Source organism: Podarcis gaigeae (genome assembly GCF_964106915.1).
Source record: "Podarcis gaigeae genome assembly, chromosome: 10".
NCBI lineage: Eukaryota > Metazoa > Chordata > Lepidosauria > Squamata > Lacertidae > Podarcis > Podarcis gaigeae.
The window spans coordinates 43,981,308-43,993,535 of record NC_139686.1 but is presented as its reverse complement, the minus strand read 5'-3'; the positions used below and the strand labels follow the sequence as shown (position 1 = coordinate 43,993,535).

The following is a 12,228-nucleotide window of genomic DNA, read 5'->3' as shown; positions in this document are numbered from 1 at the left end:
ACCCCGAGGGTAATCTAGTTCAACTCCCTGTAATGCAGGAATCTCAACTAGATTATACATGACAGGTTGCCATCCAACCTCTGCTTTAAAATCTGGAGGATTAGGGAAACTCCTGCAGTATTTGGGAGGGCACATAGGGAGAGAAGTGGAAAAGGAAATATCATTGTTCAGGCAGAAGTCCTTGCACTAAGGAGATGACTTTCCTAGAGGCAGCCCTATTTCTAGGGAATGTCTGAAGGCAGCTCCTTATAATTTCATACACTGGTGACTGATTAAGAAGTAGAGGGCAACTAAGAAGTAATCATTTCTTTTCAACCCCAGCATAGCTACTGCTTTAGGAATACAACCCTTATTACTAGATTAAGATGGCTTATTCCCAACATTTCCATATTGGTTTGACATTGGCTTACTATCCTTCCTTGTTCTGAAGCCATTGACCATAGTTTCCTAGTTCAGATGAAAAGGGAAACTAATTAACGGAAGGCTTCCGAGTGATTTACTTGTTTGTGCTAAGAGAAGAGAGAAGGGGCTGTGCGCGCACCCTGAAGTCTCGCTGATATCTTGGCTTATTAAACCAAGATATTATCATCCAAACGTGGCCATTAGGAAATACCATTATGAAATAATACCATTGCAATTTCCTTTTAAGTAGAAGGGATACCAGCCAGCAGTGGAGGAAACAGTTTAACTAAACGAGGTTAAGAGTCTGCGTTCTGTAACTCTACATTCTTCCCTTCCAGTCCCCCTTCTTTCATAGTTTTGTTCAGTAGAAAGTTGGTTCCTTCAGCAGAAAGCAAAACTGAGATGTTTCAGGCACCACATAAACAAGAAGCGGAACAGTTATCCCAGCATAAGCTGAAACAGATGCTTGCCATAAGTTCTTACAAAGACACTGATAGTTTCAAAGCCTATGTATTTGCTGCATTCAGTTCTCTAATGTGAGAAACCCAGGTCTCTCTTATGATAGGCACCTTGAAGCACTTTGGCCATGAGGAGCAATGGGTGTCTCCTGGCCACCTGCCTCTTGAGCCAGTCACTCAGTAGAAGCCCCTTTCTTACCCACCTCCCAACTTGGCCTTGGGTGAGAGTAAAAATGAGTGAGATTTCTAAAGGCCCAAACATACTTGGGTTTATGGAACATTTATCCTAATTCATTTGCAGAAAGTTTGTGAACAGGAGATACAAGGTTGGCTTTTATCAAACATTCCTTCTGATTTGTTTGTGAGGAGGTTATATGCACAAGTGAGTATTATTCTACTTTATCCACTGCCTTTCCCCCATCACTTTAATTACCACAAAAAGTCTGATTAATTTTCTTATTTTTAGGAAGCAGGCTTCTTATGCACCAAATCCACTTTAATTTTACAATCTGAATGTCCTGACACATGACTGATTCCCACCTACAAAACAGCCAGAGTCTGAAAGTGATCTGACTTAATGTATGAAACTGGTCCAGATTTCAGATCAAAGGCTTGTAACAAACATAGATTTAACCATTAAACAGCTTGGTTCCCCAAGAATTAAGGGTCTAGACATATCTTGAGTCCAAGCACCAATGAGTAAGAATTTCACCTTTTAGCATTTTTTAAAAAAATGTTAATATCATGTTTGTTTTTATTTTGTCTTTAAAGTTTAAATATATAACATCGCAATTAATTAAAAATAGCATATGGCTGCATTTACACTTATTGGGTTAGATTTATCGGGTGGGTTTACTTGTATTCCGAAATAAGTTAATATGACTATTGTCACAACCAACCAACCTTTTTCAATCTATTCACAAAGAGCAGAGGTTGTGTTCTTTTTCCAATTTCTTGCTATCACTATTCTTGTAACAGTTTTAAAAAAACAAAACATCTCATTTGCCTTTATCTCAAATAAATCAGTAATATCATTTACCGCTTGCTCAAATTTGTGAAAACCGGCCTGGAAGTCTTGATTCTTGCCTGTAGTATCCTGCAACATATTAACCTCCTCGGTTAAGGTCTTGTTAACAACTTCTTCGACCTAGAAAAAGGAACACAATATCAATCAGCATATTTGATATACTTTCTTAGAAACAATTAAGCATGACTAAAAAAAGGTGGTACCTTAGATTTATACACTCCTCCCAAAATACCAGCTACGATTTGAAGAAGCAGGATTATTAGTAGTCCAATGAAAAACTGTTGAGGGGAGAAACAAAAAAGAGAACAATTAATTATCTAAAAGCAGGGTAAAGGTAAAGGTAAAGGACCCCTGACAGTTAAGTCCAGTAGTGAACGACTCTGGGGTTGTGGCACTCATCTCGCTTTACTGGCCAAGGGAGCCAACGTCTGTCTGCAGACAGTTTTTCCAGGTCATGTCAGGGTAAAGTAGATTTCTGTTAATCTGGCCATTGTATGACATATTTTGAAGTGAGAAGCAAATGTAATTTTTTTTAAAAAAATATTATTTATTAGTTGCTTGTAGGCTCCATTTTACAGTTGGCTAAGCTATTCCAAATTTTGTCATTGTCATTGTTCCTAGAATTTTTAGGATTATAGAATATATATATATATATATATATATATATACACACACGATGTTGGTATATTTGGTGACTGATCAATGCATTTATTGATTTAGTTCAAGCATATGTATAGTTAACTGTTGTCAGTCATTGGGGGGGGGGGTGAGCAAGTGAGATACAAGCCTTTAACGTAAATAAAATGGCAGATAGATCTTGGTCTACCATTTTGAGTGTTATCATGATGCATCCTCCAGAATAAACACCACTGCTAATTCCGTACTTGTCGCCAGACTTGTTCATGTGTTCAAATGTGTAGAAATGAAAGCATTAAGTTGACTCCAGTCATCATTCATTTGCACAGCACCTACATGCATAGGCTCCCATATGTGAAATCCATACTTATAAACAGGGCTACAGAAATGTAAAAACTTCCCAGCCTTTTATTGATGCAAGAGGTACCCTTTATACATTATCCCTAATGTAATGGCTTGTGAATTATGCATGCTAAGCTATATATTTTATTGTATTGTGTATATTTGTTGTTTTATATTGTATGTCTCTTGGGGTATAATTTCGTGTTCTAATTGTATAGAGTCATGTGTGCTGATGGTGCTATATAAATAAATGATGATGATAATTCAATTAATAACAATAATAATCCGAGTCAGGTTCCCTTACTGTATCCTTCTGTCTCATGTTTCCTTCATAGTCCACAGCTGCAAAGAAGGGAATTCTTGCCTGTTGCTTTGGAACTTTTTAGAAACACTAAATCATTTCATTGAATATACAGTGGTACCTCAGTTTTCAAACATCTCCATTGACGAACGTTTCGGAACTCAAATGCCAAAAACCTGGAAGGAAATGCTTCCATTTTCAAACATGCCTCAGCAGTCAAACGGCTTCTGCTGAGGTACCACTATGTTTTTCTCAAATTTCTTTGTAAACTTGCAGGCCACCCTTTGCACCTCAGTTTTTGAACATTTTGGAAGTCCAGAACAGATTACGTTCGAAAACCGAGGTTCCACTGTACAATGCTCCAAATCACAGACAAAGAAAGAAGACAAGAAGTGAGCACATCAATGTAAACATTGGTGTGGAGAGGCTAGTGTTGAAGTTCCCGTTATTGAATCTCTTACCAGGAGGAGCATGCATTGGCTTTCTTTCATGGCACCACAGCAGCCGAGGAAACCCATCACCATGATGATAGCGCCCACGGCAATGAGGAGGTCAATCCCGGCAAACATGCCACTGCCTTTGTTGAATGACTGTGGAGACAGAAGCAAACAGAGAAAGGACATTCTTCTTCAAAAGCAATGTGAAAGGTAATCAACAACTCTTTCCTCTAGTCTACTGTGGATGGGATCAGTGGGAAAAGGCATTTGCACCAGTGCAATTTCATGAGCCACAGCATATCTCTTACACCCAAATACCCAAAGGGCACTGCAGTGTTGTTGCAATTTAGGGCAGAGCAACTGGGTTAAACCACAGAGCCTAGGACTTGCCGATCAGAAGGTCGGCGGTTTGAATCCCCCTGACGGGGTGAGCTCCCGGTGTCCGGTCCCTGCTCCTGCCAACCTAGCAGTTCGAAAGCACATAAAAGTGCAAGTAGATAAATAGGTACCGCTCCAGCGGGAAGGTAAACGGCGTTTCCGTGCGCTGCTTTGGTTTGCCAGAAGTGGCTTAGTCATGCTCGCCACATGACCCGGAAGCTGCCTGTGGACAAACGCTGGCTCCCTTGGCCAATAAAGTGAGATAAGCGCCACAACCCAGAGTCGGTCACGACTGGACCTAATGGTCAGGGGTCCCTTTACCTTTTTTAACTGCTACAATGCACTGTTTTGCGTTGCTCAGGTATAAGTGGAGAAGGGGCACAAAGCAGCACAGGGGGCATGGAAACATTTTGCACAGCCCTATCAGCTTCAAGGGCCTGTTCATATGGCATATCCCTCGATATGTACACATGGCTAATGGGGAATAGGAAGGTGCTTGCTCATTGCATGTCTGACTTCCATACATTCCATGGAAGGTTGAACAGAACCTATGAATGTACATGTGTGGGGGATTGTAGACTCTGCCTTTTGCTGGGTCTCCCACTGCACAAAGTACGCCTGGATGCAAATGTGGGGCTTTTCTTGATCTGGAAGCTGAAGTTAGTGAAGATTCCTGCAGCCCAATTGCTGACAGGAGTGAGACCCTGTCAGCATACGACACCCCTGGTCAGAGGCCTGCACTGGTTGCCCATTTGCTACCAGGTCACATTCAAATTATTACTATCAGTTTATAAAATCCTTAACAACTTGGGACCAGTTTACCTGCGAGGTCACCTTGCTCCGTATATGCCCACTTGACAGCTTCAATTCGTGGAATGGGCACTGTTACAGAGACCACATAATAGTCGTTCTGCTTTTGTAAGAAATTACTTTTTTAGTGCAGCAGAGCCCACACATTGGAACTCCCTGCCCATTGATATCACTGTATTTTTTTCTGGCAGATACTAAAAACATTTTTATTTAGACAACATATGCCTACCTAGATATCTTGATGTGTGTTTTAATCTATTTTTAGCTAATTGTTGATTTTAATTATTTGGGAATGCTTTTTAAAAAGCTGCTTTCAGTGACAATATTATTGTTTTATTATTCTTTTTGGAAACAGCTTTGAGATTATTATTATTATTATTTACAATCAAGCAGCATAGAAATGTTCTGGTGTAAATAAATATAGGGATAACTGTACAGATTTTGGGCACCTCCAAATATCCTTTTTTTATTGCGCATGGTGATTTGTGCTCATGATGGTGTCACTGTAGTTGCAACTCTACTTTCAGGATTGTCCCTCCAGTCACTTCAGTTAGTGGAGGCACCCAAAGAAAGGTTTCAGATTATGGTGTTGGAGGGTGGACAGGTTTTTAGAGGAGAAGATGACTGCATTGACTCCAGCAGCAGGCCAGTCATAGCCCTGTTTAGGGAAGTTTTTAATGTTTTATGTTTTATTGTGTTTTTAATATTCTGTTGGGAGCTGCCCAGAGTGGCATATTACTTAAAATGTAGCATGCATTCATATACTCGTCTATATTCCTTATATTATGTTTAAAGTGGAAATCAGGTGTCTTGTCCTTGATCACATAAATAAAATGTCTTCAGCACACCTCTTTTTCTCTCTCTCTTCAAAAGAGCATTCAAATTAATACAACTCGAGTGCATCTCTGGATTATTCAAGATTTTAAACCTGCAATCCTATGCACAGTTGTTTGAGAGTAAATCCCAATGAACATAGTGGTACTACTTACATCCCTATCTTCCACCCCCAAAAAATCAATTGAATGATGTTTTTCATTATGTTTCTAAGAATGAAATATATTTTTGAAGCAGTGGGTAGCTGAGATAAGGCTCACACTTTAAATGAAGGAGGTTTCTCTTCACAGGAGCCCAACACATGGGACCAAGCTTTCTTCTTTCTCAAATGTGTCTTGAATCAAAAGGAGGTCAAGGCAAATTATTGATTTCTAAAATTATATTTCTAAAATTTAAAATAATAATAATTTTTTTTTAAAAAAACACCCATTATTTCTTGGAAAGCACAAGACTGGATGCCCAGACCATTTTGGGATCAACAAATTATGGAGAAATAATATAGAAAAATAAGGATAAATAATATGGTGAAAAACAAACTTACTTCTTGAGCATCTTTGTTCACACGCATGTAAATAGAGGCTGCCAGAATAGCACATCCACACATCTGTTTATGGAAAGACATTGATCAGCAGTGTAAACAGAATGTAAAACAATTACTTTTCAACAGATGCCTGCTTGCAAGTTCAGTACATACAATCACATGGAGTAGATATAATAATATCATGTGTTCCAGCTCTCCAGTCTCTGTTTGCCAGGAACTGTCCCTGGCTGGTGTTTTGCTCCTAATTTTCCTTTAGAGAAGAAGAAGAAGAAGAAGAAGAAGAAGAAGAAGAAGAAGAAGAAGAAGAAGAGGAAGAGGAGGAGGGGGAGGAGTTTAGATTTGATATCCCACTTTATCACTACCCGAAGGAAGCTAACAATCTCCTTCCCTTCCTCCCCCACAACAAACACTATGTGTGGTGAGTGGGGCTGAGAAGAAGTGTGACTAGCCCAAGGTCACTCAGCAGCTGCATGTGGAAGAGCAGGGATGCGAACCCGGTTCACCAGATTACGAGCTTACCGCTCTTAACCACTACACCACACTGGCTCTTTAGAGGATGATTTGGTCAAAAATCTGACAGCATGGACCATGAACACACAGAGTCAAGTTTCCAGGTTTCAGCCCTCTTCCAGGTGTCCAGTTAACATCTTCCTCTGGGCTTAGAGCACATGCATAGATGCAACCAGGGTGATGGGGTAGGAGCTAATGGCCCCTCTCCCAACAGCAGTGTTACTGTCGCTTACCGTAATGGTCTGGTATGGGGCAGGACAGCAGAGAGGAGCAAAACTAGTGCTCCCAACAGTTTGCCCACAGTCCCAAATTTGCACCATCCCAGTAAGTGGCAGCAACACTGCTGTTGGGAGACCACTGCCACCCAACCGCATGGCCACTCCACTGTGCTGCCCATCAGCACACCACTTCTCTTCCGTATCACAGTCACTCCCCACCATAACTACTTATTCACATACAGCAGGTGGAGAAAAACCCTCAGCTATGTGTGGCATGGGTTCCAGCACTGATCCTTGGTCTGAAGAGATACAGTGCTTCACGAGACATGCAAAATCTGAAACGTAATGGCAATCTGCTCCATGTGTTAGCCCAGAAGGTGATAAGTAGATCAATTCAAAATGGCAACTATGTAGTGCTGAGGTGGCAGCTCCCAGGCCTCAACCTCATGTTGCCCTTCAGCAGCAGTGAGGAACCGAAGTCTAAACGTGGCCCCCTAGGCATCTCTGTTTAGCCCTCAGGACTCCTCTGAGGCCATAGCCCTATCCAGCCCTGTTCCATGTTGTCCTCAGGTGCTTTCGTCTGGCTAGAATATGATTCTGAACTGTCCAGTGCCTCTTGCCTGTCTGGTTAGAGTTTGTGTGTATGTGTGGAAACCTCTGGCTTTTGTGTGGCTAGAATGCAGCCTAGAATACACACGTACAAGTGATAGCTGTTGCTCCACCATTTTTACAGAGGGGCTGTGCAAAATCTTGGGGTGTGCAGATATGGCTTAAAGACTGCAGGTTGTGTGTGTGTGTGTGTGTGTGTGTGTGTGTGTGAGAGAGAGAGAGAGAGAGAGAGAGAGAGAGAGAGATCATATGGTAGATAAATTCTGTACTTCTAGAGGTATCCTCATGCTTTGACAGCTTACAATATGCAGGCAGCTCAAGGGCAGATTTCCACAAGCAGGACCGGATCATTAACTGTGCTTAAGTGCAGACTAACCAGAAGCCCCAGTCTGTGCAGTTGTTTGAATGGCTGATCAACAGATACCTTTCATCAGGTTCTATTAAAATTCTCTGCAGCTGAGAACACAGCGGCTGTTGCCTTATCACATAGTGGAAAGGCTGTGGCTGTCTTTATTTAAAATATTGTTAACCTGCCCATCAGCATAACAGAGTTCAAGATGGATTAGAAGCATAAGGTGTGCATAGACCTCCTGCCATCTCTCTCTCTCTCTCTCTCTCTCTCTCTCTCTCTCTTTCTTTCTCTCTCTCTCTCTCTCTCTGTGTGTGTGTGTATTAGTCCCTCTGAACGATTCAAAGCTGGCTCCAGATTTTGGTGGGTTCTGGCCAAGTGATCTATAGTAGGCCCCGTACCCACCACACAGCCTAAACACACAGCTTGCCTAAGCCTCTGGTTCTTGTGGGCAAGAGGCTAGTGCTGCAGGATGATGGAATGGCATGTGTCTAGAAAAAGTGGAACCGACAAAGCTGAAGGGAAAATGCAAGCTACATTCTTTTGTCCCCTAGTCAAGCTTTTCTTTTATTCACTATTCATATAGAAGCTAGGTGCTAGGGGTTGAACTTGGGACCTTCTGCATGCAAAGCTACAGTTCTTCTCCACAACTGTAGGTGGGGAAACAATGAGTGTGAAGAAAATATTAAAGGTAGAAGAAAATAGATATAAGTTTCAGCTGAAAGACAAGCAGGACGATGAACAAATATTGCATATACTAGAAAGCAGGTCTGTATGACAATCAGTAGGGGGGATGCATCCTGTTTCGCCTTGCCCTGCCACCACCACATCCCTTGCCTAGGCTGTGTGGTGGCAATATGAAGCGGTGGGGCACCTGTGGGGGTGTTGCATGAGGCGGCTGGTTCACCCTGCCTCATGGGTGGGCCGGCGCTGAGAATCAGTAGAGTTCATAGATTTAAAAGAATGAATTTTGGAAATGTTACAGATGGAAAGCCAGTAGGCCATGACTAAAACAGAGATATAGGCAGAGAGAGAGAGAGAGTAGGAGAAGGATGAAGGATTATGTACATTGAAAGTGAGGGCTTAGGTCAAAATAAAACAAAACATTATAGTTTCAATCTGAGGAGGAAGTTACATGACAAATGTTTTAGACATAGGAATATCTCTAAATGATTTTTGTGACTGGGTACGTATTGCAATATGTCTTGCTAAGAATTTGGGAATGGGATTTACTCCCAAAAGTTCATACAAGTAACAGCTCTGACCTGAAGGGTTTCAGTTCACAAAGTCATCCGGGGATATCATGAATAAATGCATTTGCATTCTCTCACTGAAGTAACTTGAAAAGCATGAGGAAGTAATTGATTCTGAGGAAGACATTATGGGTTTTTCCAGTATGCACCAGTCATAGCTGTCAACTTTTCCCTTTTCTTGCGAGGAATCCTATTTGGAATAAGGGGATTTCCCTTTAAAAAGGGGAAATGTTGACAGCTATGGCACCAGTCAATAACCATGGGCGTTGCCAAGGGGCCAATTGCCCCCTCAATCAATAAAAATACTTAACCACCTGAGGTTCTGCCCTCCCCTAACATAAAGCCTGCCCACCCCCCATATAAATCCTGGCTATGCCCATGCAATAGACATACAAAGTACTGAAGTTTCAACTCTGTGCCTTTCCATTCCCAAGCCACTATTACAATTAGTCCTAATTTTGGTCAAGATCTTCAGAAATCTGAGCACTAATCATCTAGAAATATCAGGAGATATAGAGGTTTCACGCTCCTTTGGGTTGGTGGCAGATGGCTGACTGCATGCAGCTACCCAATTGGTGGTCAGTGTATTATTAGCAATATTAAAACAATGCCTTTCTTTCCCCAACACCCTTTTAATGTGCTGTCTAACCCATGTGCTTCAGCTATACCAAACTACTGAAATATAAGTCATTTTGGCCACATGAATTTAGGGGACATTAGAAAGGCCTGGGTTCTGAGCTTGCCCTTGGAATTTCACCCTACTCCCCACCCAATTGTGGTTTTTTAAAAGTTATGAATTGCCTTTCACGTGTACCTCAAGGTGATTTACATTTTTTAAAAAAAACAACACTCAACTAATTAATGAATTGCCTTTCACATGAGTCTCAATGCAATCTACTAACATACAACAGAAACATACAATAATAGTATTTAAAGCACTGCCAAAGGATAGATTTAAAAACAATACAAAATGAACACCTTTACATCTTGCTAGAAAAGCATGTTGAAATGAAAGAGTCTCCAACTGTTTCCAGATAGCAAGCACCTGTTAAATATCAGCAATAATGCTGTTCTACAAATACCTCGTTATTGTTTAACTGCTGTTTCAGTATCCCTTGAATTCACTTTGTTTCGCATGACAATCATTTTGAACAATTCAGACTTACCCAGAACAAAAAGTTGAAGATGAACATAGAGTACTTCATGCAGCTGCTGACACCAGCCATTTTTAATTTTTTAAGAAAAATTCAGCAAGCTCAAGGGTGGTTATATAAAAGTAGCACTTCTTAGAAGAGTTCCCCCCGTCAAACTATTTCTGATCCTCGCTCTTTGAGTAATCGGCTAGACCACTTCCTTACTTTTTGAAAGCAGAAAAGGAAGTTCTGAGGAGAAAAGAAGTTCAATTAGTCAAGCCGTGCATATCTTGTAGCTAAATATTAACCAGGCAATTTTAAAAAGCACCAGTCAGAGCTATCTCTAACGCCTGTGTGTGTGTGTTTTCGGTTTACAGCAGCAACATACATCACAGCTACGTATAGTCTTACTAGTCCAACGCCTGAAAAGTAAATGTACTTATTGGAGCTTGGTGAAGGTGGTGGTGGGAAAATCAGAGTGCAGAACTTTAAAGGGCTACTGTGTTAAGACCAGTTTTGAAACATAAAAACTTAAAAGAACATGTAACAGTTTTAAGATTTTCCCTTTCACCCTCCTTTTAGCATAGAAGCCATATTTACTATTAGCTCGGTCTTTTAGAAATGGGATACATGAAAGACATCTATATGTAACAAGGGGAGAACTTGGAGGTGTTTGCAGAATACAACCCCCATGCTTTTCATTCTCATTTTATGGTTTCAACTCTCTCGAAGACTTTCTTTTTTCACACAAAGGTGGGAGTTGTTTCTGAATGAACACCAGGTTTTTGCTACGGCTGTTTATTTCATATACAGTACCTCCAAAATTAACGTCAAATTAAGATGGCCAGGGGTCCGGGAGCAAATCCTTAAACAATGTCCCTTTCTTCCAAAAAGGAACACATGAAATAAGGAACCACAAAATAGCGTATCTTACGTATTAAGGCACAAGTTTTGTGGACTACAAAAAATAATCTGAGCATGTGCAGTTTCTCATTTTAAACTCTTCACTATTTTTCTTCACATCCTGCCTTGGACTACTCACCAACTCTCAGTCCAACCTTTCTCACTTGGCTGTTGTGAAGATATATAATGAAATATAAAATAGCTACAAAGTTATACTTAGTGCTTGTATCATGGGGATCAAATTTTGGTTCTTTTAACCAGAGTGATACATCTTTGTACCATATAGAGCATGTTTTTCTACCCTCCCCCACCTAATTTAGTACACCTCCAATGCTTCAACCAATCTTAAACTGATCTAATTGTTGCATGTTTTAGATGCCTAAGTCTTGCTTGTGTTCAGCTGAGCTTACTCCCAGGTTAGTGTGCAGAGGGAACCACTTCCTTCAGCCTGTGGTTATTGGGAGTCTGAAGAAAGCAGAAGGAACTGCTTTCATTTTATTTAAATGATTTGTTTCTATTTTACAGATACATCCCAGTCCAATTCCTTAAATCAAGGGGCACAGAAAAGTTGTGTACGGGAACCCCAACAGGAAATGAACCTGCTGAGCATGTTCAGGAGTGTCCAAGCCAGTTTTTACAGGTCTCTCCTGTTTTAAGTGATCCCTTCCTGCTCCCAGTTCCACTCCTGTCCATTCTTCACAAGGTCAAGCTTGCTTGAAATGGGAGGACTGGTAGGGAGGGCTGGGGAATGATTCTGCTTTTGGAAGGAGGGGTGGACACAATCTTCCTAGTGCTTGGCTTTCCTCAGCTTTTATGGAGAACATTGGAAAAGCCTTCTCTCTTTTCTCAATAATTATCTTGGGGTAACCTGACAGCATTCCAAGGTGAGCCACAGAGGAACTCACCCATTTACAGGTAGGCTACAACTCTGACTTTCAGAGAAAACAAAGCCTCTCAGCTAAATGATTAACCTGAACCTGTTCAACTGTCATACAAAAGACACAGTAACCATTATTATAAGGGACAGAGGGTACCACGCCCTTCAACTCCAAAAAAAATTCCAATCCTCTGCTAGTTTCAGTTGAGT

The 12,228-nt window shown here is 41.0% G+C and overlaps 1 protein-coding gene across 1 annotated transcript in view; it reads right to left on the bottom strand.

The window, feature by feature from the left end:
- TSPAN8 (tetraspanin 8) overlaps positions 1 to 12,228 on the bottom strand; it is a 30,370-nt gene that overhangs the window by 5,327 nt on the left and 12,815 nt on the right. The window contains exons 2-6 of the mRNA XM_083699511.1: positions 10,272 to 10,487; positions 6,167 to 6,229; positions 3,628 to 3,756; positions 2,091 to 2,165; positions 1,900 to 2,007 (exon numbers count right to left, since the gene is read on the bottom strand). Of these exons, the coding sequence (XP_083555637.1) occupies positions 1,900 to 2,007; positions 2,091 to 2,165; positions 3,628 to 3,756; positions 6,167 to 6,229; positions 10,272 to 10,331 (435 nt within the window). The 5' untranslated portion in view covers positions 10,332 to 10,487. The remainder of the gene's footprint in view (positions 1 to 1,899; positions 2,008 to 2,090; positions 2,166 to 3,627; positions 3,757 to 6,166; positions 6,230 to 10,271; positions 10,488 to 12,228) is intronic.